This window comes from Aquila chrysaetos, chromosome 8 (genome assembly GCF_900496995.4).
Source record: "Aquila chrysaetos chrysaetos chromosome 8, bAquChr1.4, whole genome shotgun sequence".
Taxonomy (NCBI): Eukaryota; Metazoa; Chordata; class Aves; order Accipitriformes; family Accipitridae; genus Aquila; species Aquila chrysaetos.
The window spans coordinates 37,982,760-38,007,031 of record NC_044011.1 but is presented as its reverse complement, the minus strand read 5'-3'; the positions used below and the strand labels follow the sequence as shown (position 1 = coordinate 38,007,031).

At 38.6% G+C, this 24,272-nt stretch overlaps 1 protein-coding gene across 12 annotated transcripts in view; it reads right to left on the bottom strand.

The window, feature by feature from the left end:
* The window catches only part of RALGAPA2 (Ral GTPase activating protein catalytic subunit alpha 2), a 137,198-nt gene that overhangs the window by 46,935 nt on the left and 65,991 nt on the right, over positions 1 to 24,272 (bottom strand). For all 12 annotated transcript variants that reach the window (XR_003924527.1, XR_003924528.1, XR_003924529.1 and 9 more), the window contains 9 exons: positions 23,869 to 23,937; positions 23,563 to 23,700; positions 22,867 to 23,050; positions 20,143 to 20,914; positions 19,774 to 19,845; positions 18,641 to 18,764; positions 17,413 to 17,568; positions 9,728 to 9,886; positions 4,369 to 4,496 (listed from right to left, as the gene is read on the bottom strand). Coding sequence is in view for 8 of the 12 variants with exons in the window: in XM_030021849.1 (XP_029877709.1) it covers positions 4,369 to 4,496; positions 9,728 to 9,886; positions 17,413 to 17,568; positions 18,641 to 18,764; positions 19,774 to 19,845; positions 20,143 to 20,914; positions 22,867 to 23,050; positions 23,563 to 23,700; positions 23,869 to 23,937 (1,802 nt within the window). In the remaining 4 variants the exon portion in view is untranslated. The remainder of the gene's footprint in view (positions 1 to 4,368; positions 4,497 to 9,727; positions 9,887 to 17,412; positions 17,569 to 18,640; positions 18,765 to 19,773; positions 19,846 to 20,142; positions 20,915 to 22,866; positions 23,051 to 23,562; positions 23,701 to 23,868; positions 23,938 to 24,272) is intronic.

Below are 24,272 nucleotides of genomic sequence, written 5' to 3'. Positions count from 1 at the left end.
AAAGATGATGATAAAAGATTTAAGAATCCAGGATGTTTACCTCTATTGTTATTATGACACATGTGAGATGGGAAAGAATAAGCATCATGGTTATGAAATTTCAGAAATAAAACCTGAGACCAACTTACAGATCTCTAAACAGGAAAAATTTAATTCAAGGAGCAAGGAAATTACTCCATTTTGAAAGACAATCTGAATTCTGGGTAGTCAGAAGTACATTTTCCTATGCATTCTAAGGGGAGCCTTTTGCTCAGACATCACTATCCCCAAATCCCAAAGTCTTTTTGGAGACCAACATTAAATTATGGACCAACGAAAGCACCTGACACCTGCAGACTTAATTACATTTTCATATTTGGAGGTTTACTAGCACCTGAGCTTAAAAACTGTCAGCTTAAACAGCAGCTGTAAATCAGACCCATAATAAAGACTTAAATACAACCCCCCCCCCCCCCAAGTATTTTACCCTTACAGATAAGACCAGCTCCCAGAGACGTGTGCTATTGCAGCTTAGGGCGACTGGGACTCCAGAATGTACAAGTGTTCAAAAATGCTTTCCAGCATACAACTAATTTAATGCAAGCTGGAAGACAGCACAAAGTTGCAGTTTTATATCATCACCCCTACCATTTTTTAAAATGTTCAATATTACTGGAACCAGAACAGACCCTTGCTTAGGGGGTCCTGCTCAACCCAATTACAATTACCAAAGCACTGCACCAAAGCACCAAATTAAGAATGCACTGTTTATTGCCTCTGCTCTCATCTCCTAAGCCATCCTGCTTATATAGACTCATGTTACTCTTAAATACTGACAATTAGCAACCTCTGCTTTAACTGGGCTTAATTAAGAGGAACTTTAGATTTGATACATAATTGCTCGTCTGTGAGATTGGTTGTTCTTTACTTTCCCCAGCACATAAAAACGTGGCTTTAATGCTCCCCAAAACTTGCATAAATATACAAATTTTTATACAACAATTTTAGTAAGTTTAAATATTATTCTTCTTTGGTTTTATATAATTTAAGCCATCTTATCGGTTACGATTTCCATAAAATACACATGCATATTTAAAATAAAAATTATTGCCTGAAAAAGCAGACTGGCGAGGCTGCTGAAACACATTACCTCGCACTCAACAGTTACTTAAGGATGGTGAGAGCACCAATTAGTATGGTCTGCAGCCGCTCAGTCTCAATGCTTCATTGCACCAAGAATGAATGCACTCCTGAAAAAATGGTTATTTTGAACATATACTAATGTATAATCATCCATGACCATGTAAACATTGCAGCAGCTACAGAGACAACTGAGCTTTAACCGTTCAAAAGACAACTGAGCTATGCGTTAACTACCCTGGTTTTGCTCCTGGTGTAATGCCATCGCATGCCATTTGATGTATACAAAGAACTTGTAGTCAAAATGGCTTTAAACTAAAGTTTAAATATAGTTAATTATTTTTTAACGACTATTCCTCTCGCCCTAATGAATTCCTTAAAACAGAAACAGTTACATAAACATAAAAAATAGGTTTAAAAAAAATCTGATGTGGTCTCCCATAGTCACCTTCCTCATTTTCAAAGAGACTTCCAACAGAAAAATGTATTTGGGTACGACAGTGGAATTTGTGTCATCATGACCAAGCGATTATAGCACACAGCGAGATTCTCCTGCGGCTCTGCGGTCCTGGTCCCCATGGAAACCGGACTCGGATATTGTCCTCCACTCGCTGGAGCACTGAGACTTGGGAGCCTTTTGTGCCTGATGAGATTTCTTCCACAACCTTCCAGCAACAGACCCTATGCTTCCTCCTGACTCCTTCCTAATTGAGATGCAAATTAATCTCTGTGGCTGATTACACTTCCCCTAAAGCCCCTGACAAGTGCAGCTGTAACCAGAGTTTACAGACTTTCCAACAAGTGACTTCAGCTGTCACTACTGGCAAGATGCTGCCCCAGCTCGCCGGCACGCGACCCGGCACACCGCACCAGCTCCTTGCCAGGCAGGAGCAGGGGTAAGGGCTCTGCTCCTCTTGGAGCACCATCCCAGCAGGTTATTTCACACCCTGCCGCTGCTCCAACACCAGCACCACAGGCTCGGTGCCTTCTTGCCATTGAACCATTTACACCAGGTGAAGCCTTCAATCCATTTCTAACCACAATTGAGAAAATTTTTAGCTACTAACCCTTACTGTGGGTGCTGACTTTTAACATGACCTGTGTGACAAGCAGAAGTGGCAGACCACTCCTCAGCTCTGCCTTAGGCAAGCTTTTCTGCACTTACCCGAACCGCAAGGTTACATCTAATGCACTGCCAAACATCATCTGTTACTCTTCCAGGATTATTGCTTTTTATTTCTCCCTTCTATTGAAATTTTTTGAGTTATTTCACCTTTGAGTTATCTCCAGTCTGACAAAGTTACTAAACTCTTTCATTTACTCTTTAAATTGCTGGGTCTGCTTTCCTCCTGTTATCCTTGTAGCAGTTACCAAAGCAAACACCAGAGCAAAGTCATTCACTGCGCGTGCACCCTTTGGGAGCTACAAAGCAGCGTTACTGCATTGGACAGGTTCAAACACCACCTTTACACATCTATACATTTACATTCCAATTGCTGGCTCATTAAGAATTTTAGTACATCTAAAACTGTTTCATTATCCATAGTAAAAGTTACAGATAGCTTTGTCTCCCACTCCAGTGTCATCCTGATGGGATCTTCCCACCACATTATCTTTGTCCAGTTTCAGAAGTTTCTCAATCCACTTTCATTTATCAAACAGACAAGTGGCAGTTGATTCACTACAGATATCGCTGGTGCAAAAGCAGGCACAAAAAAGGAAGAAAAGAATCCAGGGACAGATGCTGTTTCAGCTAGACCTCAAACATATGCCGAGAAGTGGCATGTGCTATCATATTTGTGCTGTTCATGTTTCCCTGGGGACAAGAAGGGACCCAGAGAGAGACCCTGTTTGAAAGCAGGAGCACAGCGGGCTGGTGAGTGCTGTTTGCTCACAAAATGTTGAAAGCCAAAAGATGAGCAGGATCGGGAATCAGAGGACTCTGACCGGGAGTGAGGTGCTGGGATAGCAGTAAGAGGCAACAGGATCTCTTCATTCTTGTAATGCTGTTACTTATGTTAATTTTACTACACTGCTATTTTATTATTATACAGTGACTATGTAAGCAGATGGATTAAGTTAAATTCTGCATAGAAGAATTTTAGTAATTAGCTAGATTTCTCTCATGAAACAAAAGTGGAAAACTCGGCAAGTTTTGAACCATCTATTAGGTACTACTATGGTTTTGCAGCTGATGTATTGCATTCAACTGCTCACGCAACAACCACCAACTGCCTTTGTTTTAAAATGAGTACACAACAAAGTTAATAAAATACAAATTTATTTATCAACAATGCTACTTTTAATTTCTGATTACTTTTGCAAAGGATACTGGATAAAATTTAGCCTTTTTAAAAAGAAAACAGTATTTTGAGGATATTTTGTGTTTTAAAAATGTGCATCTCAAACTACTTAATGTCTTTTCGAAGATCAAAAACATTACATTTACAAACTCTTTCTCAAAGTCATATGGTTAGAAAAACGCCCAAATCAAAAGCTCCCCAAAGAAAACAAAGTGCACTGAGTGTTGGTCCGGAGATAAGTGACATGATTAACAATACAAGCTATAAAATGTTTCTAGCATAATTATGGCATTATGAGAAAACCCTAGAGTAAGTGACAACGAGTAATAACATTATCCTGTATACCACACAAGAATAAAAGTCTATGCTACAATTCCTGTAACAGAGAAGCATACCATCTAGTTATTTTCCAGCACCTGTTAGAAAATATGTTCTGAAAATGCCCAAATACAGACATGGCTGGAATGAAACTGGAATTTGGGAACCGAAACATCCGTATCTGAGGCCAAACCCCATCTGCCTTATTAATGTAATGAGTCCAAGTAAAGTCAATTGGACTACTTCTTTGCGTAAGATAGGAATACAACTGAGCTCTGTGTATTAGCCTAATACACACTGTAGATAACTTCTATTAGCGTGAAAGAAAATTGAGTACTATCATTACTTACAGTTCAAAGCATCAGTGTTAAAGTCCAAGTCCACCACTAATGAGACTGAAGCTGCTGGTGAGAACACTCTTGGACATTATGACCTTATTTTTAAAACACTGGATGGCAACTGGGTGTGAACAACTGAAAACATTGAGCTTGATGCAAAGAAAGTTTTGACCTTTTCCAATAAAATCAAATGGGAAAGATTTTCATTAAAGCTTACCTCTCCACAGAGGAACATTCAGAAGTAAGAACCCTACCAAGAGGAGCCTTGCCCCAGCAAGAAGAAAGGATACAAGCTCTGGTAGAGCGGGATGAGTGACTTGACGGCTCTGCTGGCATTGATGCACGTGGCACATATGAGGCTTGGCAGCAGTTTTGCAGTCACGATTGCTCCATCGAAGAGAGGACCAAAAAATGGCACCTGTGGACCCCGAAATAAAAACAACACATGTAAAGCTGAGCCAACATAAGCTGAAAGGTTAGTGCAGAGCACAGGAGCAACTTCCAAAATCACAAACAGAAACAACATGCCCGAATCCCAGGGGATTTTTCACAGCAAGGCATCTGCTGCTTGAGAAAGGCGCCAGGGAGGCAAGAGGAGGCAAGTTTCACACTGCCCTGCTCTAGACGGTGAAGTGATTTGGTTACATTACAAGTGTTAGCTTGCTCCAGGTCTCCCCCCTAGATCATGGGCACAAAGAGATTCCTCCAAGTACAGCAGAACAACACAGAAACAAACCACCTCCATGGGCTGTAGCTGCAGGGTCATTGCCACCCAGGACAGCACGGTCAGTCGGGTGGTACCCTTGCTAGCACAACATACTGTATGTTGTATTGTATTATTGATGTTTGGAATAATAAGCATCAGACCCACTATAGAAGACCAGTACATTATTTTGCCGTAAAACGGTATGACCGCATTGTTTTCCACACTGAAACTATCAGTATGGTATTAATTCCCCAATTTTTTATTTTAAGTTTTTAAATCTTCCATAATTGCCATCAGCATACTTTACATGTACATGCACATTTCATAGAATATTCAACTGGGTAAACATGAGTTTGTTATGTGTATGAACAAAATTCACAATCGATATTCCATTTTGAGTAGATATTAAGAGCTGTTTTCTGTCTTGCATCCCAACAGGAGACCCTGATTCACTGGCTGAATCCGACATTGGCAGGAGTTTTTGCAAAGAAGTATTTGTTTCAGATAATCCTCTGTAAACTCCTTCCATGGACTTCACTGAAGGAAAAAAAATAATAACTGAGCTGATCCAAGACAATGAGGTCTGTGGAAAGCAGAGGAGATGGAGGAAAACTACCACCTCTCAGAGGCAGTCCCCCATAAACAGGGCTGGGACAGGCACAAACAGGTCTATCCCAGCACAGCATGTCAAGGTGTTAAAACACCGCTTCTTCAGGGTTACCTCCAGAGGAAACCACCATATAATGTCATCTGGTGGCATACAGCTCTTCAGATAAAGGCTATACTAGGTACAAGAGACACTTTATAAAAGCGAAAAATGTCCAGAATTGCATACACATAACAGACTTTGCCATGTCAAACCCAGAAAATTTTAATGTTTAAATATATAATAAATTTTAGTATTTACAAGTAGCCAAATTCATTTCCCTTGCACAAACTCAAAATGAAAACAACCCCAACCAAAACCCTAGACAGAAGCTAGCAGCAATTATCAATATTTAAGCTATGGATTTTTTTCCATCTGTACAGAGGCTTATCACATAAATAAATACTCTCTATTATTCTTCTGCAACTGCTTGTGGGTGACTGTGACAGTCATTCAATAAATAGACAAAGGGAATAATATAAATCCCCTGCATCTAGGGAATTCCTCTAATTAGAAGTGGCAATGAATTACAGAAGAAATTTGGGTTTAATATAACATCTGCAAATGACAGCTGTCTTTTCACAGTTATTTTGTCATTCCTTTACTTAAAATAATTACCCACCCCCCAAAAAACAGATTAGTGTAAAATGTTTCCATAGTGGGTTTGCCTTTTTTTTTTTTTTTTTTTTTTTTTATGCTAGCATTACTATCTAGGCAGTTGGAAAGAAAGGTGACAGGAAGAAAATCTATGCCACCAAAGTGATAATGTTCTAGAGCATCTAGTTTTCCCTCTTTAAGCAGTAACATTTCTAAGTGAAATTTTTAACACGTACTCTGTTTACAAGTACTGACAAAAGGAGAAAAAAATGTAAAACTATATTTTTTTTGTAAGTACAAATAGGGAGGTTAAGTACATACGAGTATTAAAATTATACCAACATACAAATACCAGATATTTAAAGTCAGATTAGCACTTATATACGCTACTGTACAGGGAAATTGATTGTCAGGCTTTTTGACAAGCAATTTTTGCTTACAGGACTTTGTTTCACTGTTTCAAAACCACCTGGAGTCTAGGGAGTATGGTAGATTTTCTTAACACAGTATTACAGAGTTTATATACTTAAAATACAGACAAGTTATGTATATTTTATACACCTTGTATATGTGTGTATATAAATACATACACATATATACATACGCTCACATTTAAAAAAATCTTTCAGTGGGCACCCTCCAGCAAATTTATCAAAAATACCTCCAATCTGACATTTAAAAAAAAAAGTTCAATAATTGCTTTCTCTGAAAGTTGAAATGTCATACTCCAATAAATTGTACTTTTCTGTACTATAAAATTTCTTTCAAACAGAAAAGTAGGCTAATTCAAGCTGGACTCTAAAAATTGAGAGCCTTCCTTACCATCCCTGAACTCTGGCCCCACAGTGTAGAGATAAGAGTGCAGTGGGTGCTCTTTGGCGTGATCTTCATGAGACTGGGAAACATACTTCTGTCAAGCATGTTTCTAATAATCAGATTATTTCAAGAACTGTGTCCCAGGCACAAGTTTTGTCAAAAAGTACACATTCTTCACAACCCAAAGTTGGCACACACTGACAGACAGAAAAAGAAAGTAACTCAAAGGATGGAAGTGACTTTGTGTAAGAGCGACTGATTTCACATTACCAAAGAAAAACAAGTGTAACCCACAGGAAACCAGAACCAAGAGCAGTATTTCCCCAAATCGGTTCATAGCTTTTCGATGCGTGGGGCTAGCCCTCTGGAGACCTGCAAAGGCGTCGCTGCCCTGCCTTACAGCAGCAGCAGCGGAGCCAGCAGGCCTCACAGCTCCCCGGCAGGCTCAGGGTCTGCAGAGCCCGCTGCGATAGAAGGAGCACACACAGCCAGACCATCCGCCTGCGTGGACACAAAGCTCGGAATTATTAATTCCCAAGCAGATCTACCGGCCACGCCGAGGGTCATTAAAGTCAATGGAACTTGCATATCGTCAGCTTCCATCTGTACAGGGGGCTCTGCCTTAACGAGGAGTTCGAGGGGGAAGACAAGCTGAATGCACAGGGACATGCTCCCTGCTCAGTACTTTTCTGTAAGTTGGTATTAAATACCCATTTGAGGAAAACAGCATTTTGAATGGTTACAAAAAATACATTATGCTTTGACAGGAATAAATTAAAAAAAAAAAAAGTAAATATCCCCTTCCTTGAGTACTCCAAATGTCAGTGCAAGTTATCCATGAAGCAAAAATTAATATTCAGCCCATTTCAAACACCTGCTTCATTACAATTTCCAAGAAAAAAATAATTATTTCTGTTGCACGCAGTAAAAGTAGGCAAGGTTAAATAAACCTTTTGAGCACAAAGACTTCCCCTCTATAGCAAGCAGCACTAGTTAAAAGAGTGGGGAATGGGTAAATTATTGTACCAAATGGCTGAGAATTAATCTCTGATGACTAGCTGCAATCTAACGAGGCATCTGTGTCCCAGGGAACCCGCAGTATGTCCCTGGCGGTATGTGCAGTGTGTAGAGTCTGCCTGGCATTCTTTGTCCTCTTTTGCAGGCAGCTTTTCGTCTCATTGTTCAGAATATCCTCATGCATCTGTGACGCGTGGAATGCATTCACACTAACAGACTTACTATTGTCTTCTCTCAGAAGCTTTGTCGAGCAAAGACTGCATCACGGTTCCTGATAATTATATTGCTTAATTAATCAAGACAAAAAAAATTTGCAAATCATTGCCCGGTTGCCAAGCAGGGAGATAAAAAATGAAAACAATACAAGCTGAAGCAATATAACAAAAGTAACAGCTATCTGATCAGAAATTCTTATATAATGAAGCTATTAATGCTAAATCGGTTAATGTTAACATTGCTCCAGGTGTCTCTACTTAGATGCAAACAAAAAGGCTAACATTATGTATATAAAAGGCCAAATGTTGCCATGGATTCTGTAACCTGATAGAGAGGACAGCCTTTTCATTTGATTAGGGAATGCAATTTAAATACCAGGGACTGAAGCCAAACAACAGACATTTCTCTCTGCAAGCCTCTTTCATTCACCCTGGGGTCAGTAGCTGGTGAACAAAAGGTCAGCCACACTTGCCCTGGAAATGTCTGGATTAATTTTATTACATTGTAATGGTTTGTACTTTAAATGTAGGGATAACACTAAATTTCCAGTTAGCTATTATTCTTTCTGCCCGTTGGGTATTTTTGACTAATATGTAAGATGACATAGCTTTTTTTGATTGGTTCATAGAATTTTCAAGCATGTTCATAAAGCTAAATTTTGATTTTCCTGATGGAACGCTAAAATTCCCAAGAATTGCAGAGCTCAAAATCAAGTGTAGGAAAAAAACGCACTATTTCAATTTATAAAAAATTTTCAAGTTTGAAATGTCTACTGGCAAACCACTGGTTGTTAATGTATAATAGCTCCATCATTCACAACTCAAAAAATATTGTATACAGCTGGCAAATATGTCATCTGATGTATGCATTTTTCCACAGCTGGTTATTCTCTTGGACAAATATTGTCCCTCATCTAAGGGAAGTGGTATTTATCAAGCGGATGACTTTCATAAAGTGTATTTTATGTAGATTTTTGCATCCATAATGTACCAGACCAACATTTATTAAAGTAGCTTTTTTATATATACGCACAGATGTACGTACACACACCTGACAGTTTGCAAAGAAAAAAAAAATCCATTTTTTCAAAAAATGTCTAAAATGTGGTCGCATAACAATGATTTAAATAGAAAATACTAAACCTCAAATAGTTTGTTTTATGTAAGAATATCCAATGCCTACATCATCCCATTGAGTCAGATTATGATGGCGGTCTCAAAAATATGTCAGGTTATGCATGGTACCATATGCACAACAGTAACCACGATGTATGGGATGAATTAATAGCAAGTGAGGAACTTAAATCTTTATTATTTTGCTTTATTGCCTCGCATTGGAAATTCACAATTATTTCAAACATTGTTCTTTGTACAATAACTCTTATGGGTTGAGAATTCTGAAACATTTCTTTAAGCGGTATGCATGAATATAAAATTAATTAGTAGCCATTTCGATCGCTATTAATAACTCTAGTTTTACAATAAAAGTTCATTGCTCGGCATACTTTTAAACTGAGATGGACGGACTATATTTAATATTTGCTGGAAAAAAAACGCCCAAACTCTGAAACACAGAGCTTTATTTAAGCAACAAAACTGTTGGTCACTTGCATAACACACATGATAGATCCAATAAAGCAGTCAAAACATACCTCTGGTTTCTTCATTATCTCTATGAAAAACATGTGATTCTTCATTGGATAAATAACAATTAAAACATCTCCAAAATCTGTTGGTATAATGCCTCTGCGGTAGTTCCTGGTGTGTTCAGACCAGACGATGTGAACCTCATCATTTCCCAAGTGACGAAGCTGCAACAGCAAATTGGCTCTTTATTAATCAGAGTGATAACAACAGTTTATGAGGGGTCATGGCTTACAAATTGAATTACAATGCTCAATAGTAGAAATATTTCATTACAGAAAAAGTTAAAATATTGTTTTTCTCCAGTTGCTCATGAAAAGATCAGCTAAATAATTTGCTTCATTCAGAACGCATTGTTGTCAGATGGCTTAATTAAGTAATTATCAAACTAGCCATTAGTACAATATGTAAATGTACATTACCTACAATAATTTAAGATGGAAATCCGAATTACTAGAACAAAATGTCAACCAACAGAACATCACAGTCCAGCTAAAACAAAGTAGCTGTCACAGAAATATGAAATGCCTTGACTCAGGATGTCAAGAAACTTTCCATCATGAACCACTATTACTGAATTTATTGTTTCACAAATATCTCCTTGCTGACTTTGTCTGGAGAGGACTTTTGTTTGAAAATGTAAGCAAAATATCTGGGCAATTTGAATTAGAGGAGAGTGAGAAATACTGTGGGAGTTTCCTTTTTATTTGGAGCAGAGTTGCATAAAATATGGGTAAGATTTAAATGTGACATATACAAAAAGCATCTGAAAGCCTGTGTGCTTTGTTATTGGAGGAACTGGAGGTGATCTAACAGATGGCAAAAAGTATTTGGCAATCACATACAAGCTACGCACAATAGTTTCAACTGTAAGCTTTAAAGTTAAAATTTAATCCACATGCAGAATGCCAGCCCAAAGCATAAAGAGAATTTAAGTCCCACTTAAAGCTTAAAAGACGACCCCCCCCCCCCCCCCCCCCCCAATTTGGTGCTAGCCCCTGGAACAATGTGCACAATAGACCTAACAAAGAAGCCAAAATGAAGCTCTGCCTTCTCCACTGTCTCTGTGCAGGGGGAGCGGGGTGGGGGGAGAAAAAGGTCATGATTTTCATTGGTAAATAACAACTACGTAATCTCAACACGCCTTCTATCAGCCTATATTGTACCACTGAATTTTCCCTCTTCAGAACCAGGTAGCGCCTTTAAAAGTGAAGACTTTCACTCCTACATATTGGGTGGCAAACTGTACCCTAGCTGTAAGAGAAACGTGGCAAAAACATAATACATTATGAGAATCAAAAAGTTAAAACTATGAACTTAGCTTACAGTTTATATTCTAGCAGAGTAAAATAAAGCTAAGTTCACAGAGTGACTTAGATTCTCAGTTTATTTTAAATGAAATGGAAGATAAAGAGTCATATTTTATTTACACCCATGAATAAAAGACATTTTTAGTTCCGTCTGAAGAAAATACAACATTTGTGTCTTATAAAAACACGGAACCATTAACAATACCATTACTAGATCTTTATATGTGTGCACAAAATTAGTGCAAATTACTGTTCTCATGGTCATCCTGATTTCTGTGCACTCTCTTGTATTTTCTTAATTGCTCAGTAAGAAGAAAACAACATCCAAGAAAATACTTATGTCGATAATATCACAGTGCAGACTGATGCATATAAAACTAAGCAGTAATTTACACTTACGACAAAATCCTGATTTCACTTTCTGTGAACAGATGCAGCTAGGTCACCTTAAAAGTGATTAAAAGCAAGATGTAAAGTTTAGTCTTAAAAAAACCAGAAATCTGTCTGGCTACAAGACTTTGTGCACAACAGGTTACACATACTGAGGATCTAAGTGTTTGGCAAGGCTATTCCACACACAGCCGAAGCTGAGCTGTAATTTGCTATGAAAGCTGAGCGAAGGAAGGACCCAGCTCACACCAGCTGTATTCAGAGCAGCCCAACGGCAATGTATTTGTAAGCAGCGCCCACAATTTATCAGTCTGAACCCAACGCATCCTGATACTAGAATGAGTTCTGGCACTAGCTTCGCAACACAGAGAAAGCCCACAACAGTGGTGTTTAGCAACCTCTGCTTTAAAAAGCCCAACAAATAAATATCGAAACAACATTCTGTAAGGTGATGCAATTGCCCAGTTGCACAGGGCAATTCACAAACTGAACACAGCTCTTCTTTCTACAAAAACAAACTGTGAAGAAAAGGCTCTGTACTGCCTTGCCTCCTATTGCTTTTGGAGTGATGAATAGCACATACCACTATAAAACCAGTAATCAAAGTATGTCCAAATACTGCTCAAAAGACCGTTTTAAATCACAAGGAACTATTCTGATAATAATCAAATACTTCTCATACTGAAGAATCCCAAAACACCTTGTGCTTGTATCATATCCAAGAGGACAAAATTCAGTAAACAGGGAGAAGTGAGATCAACTGAGGCTTGCTGTGCTTGTTTGAGACAGGAAGTGATAGCTATGAGCTCAAAATCTTGCAAACATCGTATGATAATAAATTACTACCTTTGCTACAATCCTCATCGCATGCTAGTAACTCATTTTAAAGCTTGAGTTACTACCTCTCATCATTTTGAAGTCATACATCCTTAATCATCGCATTTAGAAGGTATAACGTTGCAAATATAAAATTAGTATTAATAAAAAATATTTGTTCTTGAAAGATAATTTCACTGATAAAAAACATTATAATACTCTTATCAGTGACAACAAACCAGCTGCTATTTTCCTGTATCGCTCATTCAAAATATAAGCTGTGGGGTCGACTCAATACCCTACAGGACACTAGCAAGTTTTGCTCAAGGGTCCAAAGCAAAACAGACGACGCATTTGGAGCTAGAGTCCCAAGCTATGCATGGGGTGGGGAAAAAAAAAATACATTAAAAAAAAAATCCCAAAGCAGCCAGGAAATAAGATAAATATTAAAAAGCAAAAAAAAATGACAGACCAACTCAACTGCGAGTAGCCAGATTTTTTAGGCTTGTTGCTGACTCGAACCATCTCTCTACAAATGCTCAGAGAAGGCAGCTCTTGAAATTGCCATTGCTTCTCCTCCTCAAGTGAGTTGACAGTGCATGAATTTTTAGCGTACACGTAAAAGCAGCTTCCCTAACATGACCAAAATATATACGTTCTCAGCCGCACAGGCTCAGACACAGCCACGGCTTGATGTCTCAGCTACGCCGAGCATTCAGCGCCTGGAAGCCGGGTCAGCGTATCGCTTCTGACGTGCGTCACGCCGTCATTAATCATATCTGGTCTGCGTTTCCTCAGCCCTGATCTGGGCGTCGAGGCGCAGCCGGCAGCTCCAGAAGCAGGCAGCCTCCGCACCGGGAGGCTCGCTGAGCATCACCGCTGCTCCCCTTTGCTTGAGCAAATAGTTTTCAAGGCTCCCCGCTTCGGCTGGGCTGCACACTGCCTGCCAGGCAACACGCCGCTGCTGACACTGGTCACGGTACACACCTAATGGCCTGACCTCCTTTCCCTGCTAATTGCATTACACAGCCAGCTGGCTCCAGAGAGGAGTCGTCTGTTTGACTGAAGAATTTCTGCTTTTGGGGAGGCATGGCTGCTACTTTTGCTAAGTAACAGTCGGGCCTGACATCCCCATTGTCTGGCTGACAGTGTACCCATCCTAAAATCTAAGTTTTATTTGTAAATTAACCAAGAAACTTCCTGCCAGAACAGTGCTGCCTGGAGACTGATAATGTGTGCCTTTCATTCCCTTTCACTCTTACTGTATCACTGCCAATTTGTTTTTCTGCTGCTCGCCAGCCCTAGGCTATAAAAGCCTTGTAAGACATAAGTGCAATTATAGTCCTGGAGTCAAATGAATTGGACAAATCCAATAGCACAGCTCTGTCCCCACTTTGCAAACCCCTACAGCAGTTAGATTAGCTGCTAAAAATCTAATCTAGCTCTAGCTAACAAATTTCTGCAGCGAAGGAGCAAGAGTTCAGTATGGGGTTGCAACCAGATTTCTGAATTGAAAAAGTTCTGCTATGACAATGGAGAAGATGGAATAAATCACTTAAAAATTTTGCAGCTCATTTTTAAAGCGTTAAGTACAATTTAGGTAGAACAAGACAGGGGACACTAGGATGCTGTTGCTATGATTGATTTCCATTCTTGCCACAAGACAGACAGATTAAAAAAAGTTTAGAACCAATGATCCTAAACCCTACAGCAGCAAAACGTATCAGCTGAATTTTGATTATTCCACTAGAAAAGATTTCTTTCAGGGTTAAGACTTATTTGGAGAGATTTTTTTTCCTTTCTCCTCCCCCCCACCCCCAAATAAGCAATATAATATGTCAGCATATACTTCAAATAAAGGAACACAAACTGCAAATTACAACTGTACTGCACAAAAATGAGGGGCCAAGTTCATCCTCAGTGGAAACTGCACTTATTCTTGTGAATTTATACCAGAAATGAATTTATCCTCTTGTGTTCAGTAAAAATAAAGAACCATAATAACATATTTAAGTAAAATTACTGCATCTGCTTAGTTCCCCAGCCCGCAGAATTTATGGCCTGCTGTACCACTTCCTTGGCCAGCAGGTGGTAAGACCTTCTGTTCAGCTCTGGAGCTTGCAAGCCAAGCACACTGATTGGTATTGAATCCTTTTTGCCTGTCTGTAGGCAAAACAAGAAGAGAAGAAACCACAGAAATGACAAAGATTTCAGAGATATCCCAGATAGTATCTATGCAACCCTATCTGTTGGAAGCAGGGGGAAGGCAAGAAAAAAAAAAAGTTGTGGCCCCCATTGCATCCTGGTCGGCAACATGATAAAATTTTTTCCTCCCAGTAATGCTGTCCTCTAACACCATATATAGTTCTATCACAGCAAACATTAACATGGAGCAGGTACTGAAAGACAACATCGTAATCTGCCTTCCTCTCACACACTGCTATGAAAAAGAAGCACTGACACAAAGAAGTAATAAATATAAAATAATCTTTTTAACCTGGACATATTGCCCCAATAACCTGAGGTGACGACTTGAGCCCAGCATGCACTAACTGTTCAGTGAGCTGGTGGAAGTATTAAAATACTTGTGATGATCTTGAGAGTTGCCATGATCTCAGAAGCAGTGTTGCATTTGATCATGACTCTGTTAACCAGGTATTGCAGAATTCATAAGCGCAGCATCAACAGGTGTGGGAAATAAATACATTTTCCTCTTGTTTAAGAGTATGTTGCAGGCAGGCATGTGTTTCTTTTCAAGCACACATGCCAGTTGTGGTCTGCACATGCAAAGGCTGCCAAAATCAACACGGGACTTTGCAGACTGAGCAATTTTGCTGCTAGAGCATCAATGTACTTGCCTTTATGTATTTCAGTATACAGCCTCCACAGCTAAGGTTCACAAGTGAAATTTCAAGAAATGGACACTTTTAGGGTTATAAGAGTTCTTGCAGGATGTTTAATATTGTCTTTATAAATGGTTTGGATCAACACTCATGCCCAAAACACTGGTTTCAAATGCAGGCTAGTTCATCCATCAGCATTTTCAAAGAATTGGAGAACTATCAATCTTCCAGAAATTTTACAGGGCTTCTGAAATGCATCTTGCCTCCACTCTTAGCTGCAGTTTTATAAAATTTGTTAGGAAGTCTATGCTAATTTACACAGAAATACATGCTTGCTTACAAAAGAGCTGTGACAAATTAAATGAAACTGTTCTGTGCAGAAGCACCGAACCATGGAAGATTACACATTACAGAAGACCTCTGGAAGTCATCTGGTCCAACCCACCACTTAGAGTGAGGCCAGATCCCGAGGTCCATTAGGTTGCTCAGAGCTTTGTCCTTCTTTATGGAATACACAGTTTGATCCCTGCAGTGTTCCATTCCTATAGCAGATTTAAGGGTTTTTTTTTTTTAAAGTCTTAAAGCAATTACTTTGCGGTATTTTCTGTGGATAGTATATACTGTAGCTGGCCTTGTTTCCTAGCACTTCGAGACTTGGAGGCTGGCAACTACTAAATGCTTTTGCTTTTTCTTTCTCACAAAACCAACATTCTCTTAAAGCAAATGTAGGGAAGACAATTAAAAAGAATAACCAGACTCTCTCAATGTCTGTGGTAATCCCTAACATGGGTAGGAATTAGGAGAATTAGTAAAATATACTGTTTGCAATTAAAACCCATTTTTCCCCTTGTGGTAGCTCTTTCTGACCGTGCTTTCTCCTCTCCCAGGTGATGTATTACTCAACAGCTAGATGATATTTCACTGCCTTTCCTATGCTTCCATAAAATGCAGGAGGTATGACTTAGAAGGGAAGATTAGACTAAACGACCACCATTTGTGTAGGAAAAGTAAGACCGCGAAAGACATGGCAGCAGTTCTCAGACATTAATAAGTCTGCTGCAAAATGATCTGTTCTCCATATCCATGTGGAATATGGTAAGAATAAATGGGTTTAAACTGAAGCAAAGTAGATGCTACAAGAAATTTTCTCAAGGTACAAAAAGTGGAGCATAGGAGTACGTTGCCTAGGGAAACTGTAAAGCATTCAACACTGGAGTTTTTTAACTAGCAGCTAGATAAATACCGGCCAGGAACAATAAAAATACAGATAGTCCTACCTTGGTAAAGTGATAGAGACTATATAGCCTTTTAGTATGTACCACAGCCCTACTTCTCGATCCTAAAGTACTCAGATAACATTTTTTTCCATAGCCATGTAAATCCACTCATATAACGATAATGAGTTGCATACATAAAGCGAAACATGTAATTTTGTTGTTTGTTTGTTTGTTTTTTTAATGACAGATATAATAAAAAAGAAATGATTTAGCTTTACTATTAAATGCTGGGCAAGTTTTCACGACAGGTAATCAGAAATTCCACCTTTTTATTTCAAGGAAAAGCACATGTTTTTTTGAAACTAACTGGACAACAAATACAATCACCCAGTGACATATTTATAGATAATTTTCAGAGCACAATAGTATCACATGGTAGACTGGATGGCTGTAGTAGCATTATTAACGCACATTAACAACCTATGTAGGACAAGTTGCCAATCCTAATTAAAAAGGCAAAGATTTGGTACGCACCTAAAATCTTCTTCGACCCTAAGCAGCAGTTGGCAAGCACCATAATCTCAAGTCACTCCTTGTTAGGAAAGACAAATGATTAAGTACTGATACCAACAAAATTTTGGGCTGGGTTCTGGCCATCTTTGAAGCAGAGTCTGCTTGTCAGAATTGTGAATAACTGGATAATGGCTTTAAATATCAGCTGGCTGCTTTTGGTACTATGCTTGTCACTTCTCTTTCACTTCTTTTCTTTTCTGTTAACATGCTGGACGATTCATCTGTAAGGTTTTATTATGCTGCATTTGGTTGTTTTGTTCTACCGAACTACAACAGTTTTGGCAGGCAGACAACATTCAAATGAAATTATTGCTAATATTATTACTAATGGTGGTATTTGAGGCTACCATGGAAATGTTAATTGTGTTTCAGAATCCAGAATTTAGATGCCATTTAATTCAGATAATCTAGCTGCAGAGCACCATGTGGCAGAGCAAAGATGGCCTGCTAGGACCGGTTAGCACAATCTGTTTTCAATTTAAACTCTAATTTAAGCACTTGAAGACTACAGACAACATTTTGAAATACACAGCAAATTATTTACCTTTTTGGTCAGTGAATCGTCTGAATCTGATGGCATTCTTGTAGACACATGAAAAATTATTTCCACAGTAGAGGTAGCATAATAGGGTGCCGTTTGTCCTGTGCTGCCATTGCGCTGCAGGCCACCCATAAACCCACCGTGTGTTGAAAGATCAACCTGATTGATTGAAAGTCATAATTAGAAGAAATTTGGAAAGAATAATCAGTATTTGTATATCAAGACTTGGTGAATTTACCACTCTAGAATTCTGTAGCCATCCCAGAGAAAGAGAAGTCTTCCCCTACAGGTTTATGAACCTTGCATTAGATGTGTCTGTTTCCCATTCCTGTACTTGACATTTACTAAAAGTAAACATCTCTTAACTAGGTACTGAGTCATTATCTATACAGCTTTTTTACCTTCCTTCCAGCAAACAACAGCAAGGAAGCAAAAGCATTCTGTCATGCGCAGCTGCTCTAAGGGCTATGAATGGCTTAGCAAGGCCACTCAAAGCATACACCACGAGAAAAAGTGCACAGAAAATATAAATATTCAGAAAAACTGCAAAAGAAATTGAAGATTTGTACAAGAAGAAAAACCTTAGAAGAAATTACTCTAGAAGATTATTCATAAGAAATGCCTCTCTGAAGACAAGCTTGTGTCCAAAAGCTTGTTTGTTTTCCCAACTGCATCAGTCTAACTGAGGATGCTACCTCTCCCTGTAGACCTTGTGTCACTTAAATCCTTAAACGTGAAATGCAGGTACTATGTATTTCCGAAAAACATAAATGTTCATGTCATTTAGGTTACTGACACACCATTTCAACAATGCAAACTAAAACAAAACATTTTTGTCCTTTGTAAAGCAGCCCTGTGGTTGGGTGAGTGGTCTGACCACATGAAGAGCTAAAAGGAGATAAAATGAAGGTAAGATTGTGCTATAGCTCTTAATGATGCAGAAAGCAGAAACGTCCACTGCAGCACCACCTGTCCATCAGAAACAGGAAGGATGCATTCATCCCTAAGTAGCATGAGGATTTACAGAATTCTGCTAAAAAGGTGATCTTTTAAGTACTGCTAAAAATTAGTGTGTATAAAAATTTATCTTTTTTTTTTTTTTTTTGAGAATTAAAAAATATGCAGTGACATAAGCAGTTTGTTTTCCATTTACCTATTTTAACCAGCTTACATTGATTTTCATAGGTCTTCGGATCAAGTACATTAGCTCGCCTAAATTTATGACTATTACCTCCCAGCCCAGTCCAGCAACAAAATCTTCATATGCCTGGCTTCCCCTTGCATTGGACAGTATTGAACATTTGTCCTCCTGTCCTTCTGCAATGTAAAACACTGCAATCTTGTGAGTTTCACGGCTGTAATTAGATATAAAAAGAAATGAAAGTTAAAGAAGTTTTAGCTCAAAATTATTTTTTAGATCACCTGCACTTAAAAAGCTATGAACAGGTGACCATGTTTAACTCTACATGTCCATTTCTTTTATGCACACAAATACATCACTCAATTTCAGTTGCAGAAATCTATTTTCACCAATTTTTTTCCCCCCATGACCACAATGCAGACCACAGTTCAGAGAGCAGAGCAGAGTCTATTCCTTCCTTGCATGAGTAAAAGAATTGATGACCAAGTTCAGTTACAGGGTTAATCACTTACATCTGTGCAACCTTGCCGAAGCAGTAAGATTGCACAGGTGTTAATAGGAGCATAATTTGACCTACAGAATTTTAATTATAGAGTGATGATATATGAGAAAGAAAAAAACATTATTAACTTTCAGATCCTGGGTTGAGTTTTACAAGGCTGACAGTGACAGTTGGCTTCTTTGAAAACAAGCTGAGTGGATTTGGTATGACAATTGTTGGGATAGAAGAAAATCAGAACTCTGCAATGCTGCAGACATTTTTTCAAATAGCTATATGTCAAGTAATGAAAAATAAAACATAATATTCAGAACACTATTCTGCCACTACCTGGCTATAGAGTAGTTGTATGGAGATTATCCCTTAAAATACTGCTCTCGACACAGGGGTCATCCTGCAGAAAACAGTCCTTTGTGTGAGTTGAGTCAAGGTCACAAAAAATTTTGGAACTTCTTCCTTCCCCTCTCAGCTAAAGAAAACAGGAACTAGGTTGCTGTGTCTTATTATTTGCTACTGATTTTGAATTCTATGTATACAGTGCCAGTCAAAATAGCTTGTCCATTCAGGTTCCAGAACTCCGTGGAAACAGACAATCCATTTTTCATACAAATATTTGTATTGCTAGCACATGCAATTTTAATGAATTTTTGGTTTTGGTGATGTACTTATTCTTTATTTGGAAATGCTAACCTTATCAATGGTGTCTTTAGTAAACACTACCTACCATTGGCGGGAATCCAGATTTTTCAGTTCTCGCAGTAATTTTGAATTTTTCTTAAGAAGATGAAAGCTTTTCCTATAAATATATAAAAAAAAAGATTTGAAGGAAAATGCAACACAGTGCAGACACAGTATTTTCTCATTCAAACACCTAAAAGAAGGGAATCAAATTAGGATGATTCAGATGATTTTTTTATTATTATTATTATAAACAATCTGCAGATGTCTATTTAAAGTAATCACTGAAGCAGGTATATGTAAAAGTTCAAAAGTATGCTCTGACTACCAGCCAGCTATATAATTCTCACTTTAAGTCTGTACATGTTTGGGGGTAGAAGTGAGAAGAGTACCGTTCTGAATCCTCTCTTCCTACCTTCTGTCCCAGGAGTTCATTCCCAAGTCATTTAGCAACAGCCGACAGAAATAAAAGGATGCTTGAGGTTCAGCAGGACGTGGTTCTTCTTGACGGGCCACCTTCATACTGAAGTCCGAGCTGCATTTAAATATATATTCTTTTTCCTGGTCGCTCTGCCTCATCAGGGCTTCAGTGATTGCATTCTCTTGGTCGTAGCTCATACCAAAGGGTGGCGGCGATGGCTCATTCAGCTTTCGTTGGGGATGTAAAAGGCATTCAGGACTGGTGTTAGCAATCTTTTCCAGCAATTGGTCGAGAGCGTCTTCTCCTTCTTCCACCTGAAAAATGTCTTTCTGGGAAATGAAGTGGTGCTCAGGGTTGCCTGAGATCACAAATGCATTCGTTCTGCTCTGCCGTGGAAGGCAGCCCTCCAGAGGTCCATACAATATTCTCCCATCCCAAGAGTACTTCCCTGAGATATCTCTGACAATTACCCTTACGTCCGAAGGGGTTGCTGCTGGCTCAGTGTTCGTCGTCTTCTCTGTAGGGATTTGGAGGTAAGATATAAGAGTACTGTCATTAAATACAAAGAGCTGCAGGTTGGGACTCCGGAAGACTTCTGAGGACAGCTCGGAGGACTCCACATAGGAGTTGTCGTGGTTCTCGCTAAGGAGACTGTGAAGAATGGCAGGGCCTCCGTTGAGTGGGTAGTGGCTCAGGTGATTCACCAGGTGAGTCATAACCATCCGTGCTGTTAAAGGTATCAATTCTAAATTCCTCCTTTTTTTTTCTAAAGCAATCAATGAAAAGATAATAGATCAGTAAGAGCAGCAAGAGGCAATTAAAAAAGAGCATCTACAAATTTCTGTCGTATTTCAGAAGCTTGCCTTAGTTGTCATCTGAATCTTCCTGTTCAAGAAAGTATTTACAATCACTTTCCAAGAAATTCTACCTGTCATACATTTTTATTTTATTTTACCACATGCCTTTTGATATTTAGCCTACTTTGACATCCAAGCCTCCATACAACATGCTAAAAGTCCTGCACACCGATCCCACAATGCCTGCTGTCACTACAGTTTCACCTGGCAGGTTAAGGTGTTTCTTCTTACTGCCTATACTCCCACAGTCATCCCCACAGCAATAGCAGCAATAGAGGGACAGGGCACAAGAAGCTCGAGGTAAACCAGAGATGCAACTAAAAACTAATGCTTCCTGGTCTTTAGCAGCATAGTGGTAAAGTTTGTTGTATGAGACAGGAAGAAGCTTTCTGGATCCCAAGATGTTCCTCTCAGCACGGGCAAATTCATCAGTTATTTCATAAACTGATCGTGCTCTGAGTTACGTTGTGCCTTCGCTTCTTCTACTGGAACGTTATTCCAGAATATTACCCTTTTATAGCCAGAAACCTTCTAATTTCTAGGTTTTGTTCATATCCAGTTTAAAACTATTTTTCTCTAGTTTATACTGTTTTCCTCTCTCCTTGGTATTTATACCTTCTCATGCACTTTTAAACAACGGGTATATTCCTTTTCAGCCTTTTGCTAGCCCCAAAAAGCCAAAATTCTTCAGCCTCCTCTCATAAAAAAGGCTCTCCATTCTTTTCCTGAATCCTCCAGTAGTAAATTTCTGAATTAATCTTTTTCAAAAGCAAGCAAACCAAAGAACTTGTAGGGCACTAACATATCCAAGATGAGAAACATCTTGTTCTACCTAAAATGACAAAGGTATCTGACACATAACTTTATCTTTCTGCTATTCACAACACATCCTACACAGCAAGAAATGTGTGCAGAATAAGTTTTAATGTTTTTAACCTTTTCGTTAAAACTAAAAATACATACACAAAACCAAAGAAAATAAGCTGTAGGATAGAAAAACAGTACAGTATCAGAACCTGAAAATACTACTTTAAAGCATCACTGCCAATCCAACATTATCTCACACAACTTCAGGTTGCATCTGTACTTTTGATTCTTCTGCAGAAATATGTTAATGCATATTAATATATGAAATTACTTTAAATGGACATAATTAGTAGTTGAACAGCCATTGTTTTAAAGGTTATTTTTAAGAAGTGTTTGAAATAAAGATGATGTCTATGATAAATCACTTAGAGATAAATTATTTCATATGTTTGGATGTATTCTTTTAAGTTGACTTTAAAAAGTTAGTAACATATTGTACCTAGATCCAAATAATCTCTTTTCACTTTAGACACAGGTAGATTGTGAATGGGCAGGAATGGCGTATTTATGCAGCTGCAGAGTTTGGTCCAATGTTCTTCTCTAATCACTCAGAACAGGCAAATTATCTATGACAATAGAGTCATTTCTACTGAAAAATTCAAGAAGGGCAGCTGCATGCTTCTGAAAGAAGTTTGATTTGTGGCTTATTTGTTGAATTTAATTCTATATACTAAATTATAAGTAGTACCAAAGGAAAAACCAGCTTCTCGGTCTATCCTATCACTGTACAAATTTCTCACTATGCAGCACCTTAGTGACATTTTCTTTCTCCTGTGATCTTTGTTGCTGATGTTGCTCTTCAACTCGAACATCCTATTACAGAGGACACTGAAATTCATTAAAAAAAGGGCGCTGCCCAGTTTTCAACGAATAGTTGCTATGCGCAGTAAGGAGAAGCACATCTTCAAGGAAGAGAGGTAACCTGGAAAGCTTTGTTTCCTAGCTGCTGACCCCCGACATGCTGGTCCTCACCACACTCTGTGAACTCTCTTACCCTCAGCGACAGTGAGCAGGTTGCCCAAATCCGTGGAGGAGTGGCACTGGGCTGGCTCAGAGCTCTTGACACTCCCCAGTGGCAAAAATGGGTCGTAATCACTGGACGAGAGATCTGCCAGACTCAGCACATAATGGCTTTGCTGAGTGTACGTGCTGGAGCCATTCACACAACAGTGCAGAACCTGCAAGGAGACAAGCATGACACTGAAGAAGTCATAAAGTATACATTACAGTACCCACTTAAACACATTCAATGAGGAGTGACCCACCATAATTTTTACATTGTGAAAGCCAGGACATGCTACAAAAAACATCTATGTCTAAATACAGCGTTTTTAAAATAACACTCTTCGTCAGCTCTTATTTTGTACTTTAACAGCTCACTTCAGGACCTATTTTGTATTTTAACAGCCCATTTCAAATAATTCAAATATTTCTGCAAAGATTGTTTTCCCCGGCTCACTTTAAGCTTTCTACCTTTCTCTCTTCACCATCCTCAGTCTGTTCTACATCTCTGATCTTACCATCTTAACATTTTGCATTCTTAACTTCTCATCTGTATGACTTCTGCCCACACCGCAAGAATTCATTATTTTCTACAGCTTGCTAAAAATGCTTCTATGCCTAAAAGGATCTGTGAAAGGCTTCTTTAAACATCTAGACACAATAAATCACATTCATTCCTCATACTCACTCTGTAAATATAGTCCAGTAAAGGAGCTTTGGATGCATGCTGATCTTCAAGAACACCAGCAGACACCGGCTCCAGTAGCATTTTCATGGGTAATGCCATACACCAATCCAACAAGCAAAGTAGCAGTGAAACTATAAACTAAAAAACATGTAACACAGTATTTAGGTATATTCTATTAAATTCACCCAAACTTAAAGGTATGAGTTCGAAAGTTTAAAATATGGCTCTGGTTCAAAGCAACTTCATTTCATAACCATCTCGAACAGCACAAAGAAAGAATGGAGACTGCTTTTTTCAGTGATGTACCTTTTTATCTGCTTCCACAGAGGAGTATTCAGCACTCGGCAAAAGAAATGCAATAGTGGCCACAAGGATCTACATTAAAATAAACAAAATTCCAGAAAGACATTTGACTTCTTTCACTATAAACACAGAGCATGAACTTAATTTGAACAGGGCATGAAAAAGGTTAAATTCTCTTAGAAACATCTAACTGCCCTTGTAAATCAATGTCCAAGTGAAACAAAGTTTTACTGAGCATTTTGGAAATAAATCACTACAAGTGAGAGAAGTACACTGGTCCTAGGACTACAGGAAGTACATCTCCTAACAATAATTGCAGAAGAAAGAAAAAGTTACATAAAGTCACAGTGACAGTAGGTCAAGTAAGGAATTAAGGAATTAAGGCAACTTTGCATACAATTTCCATA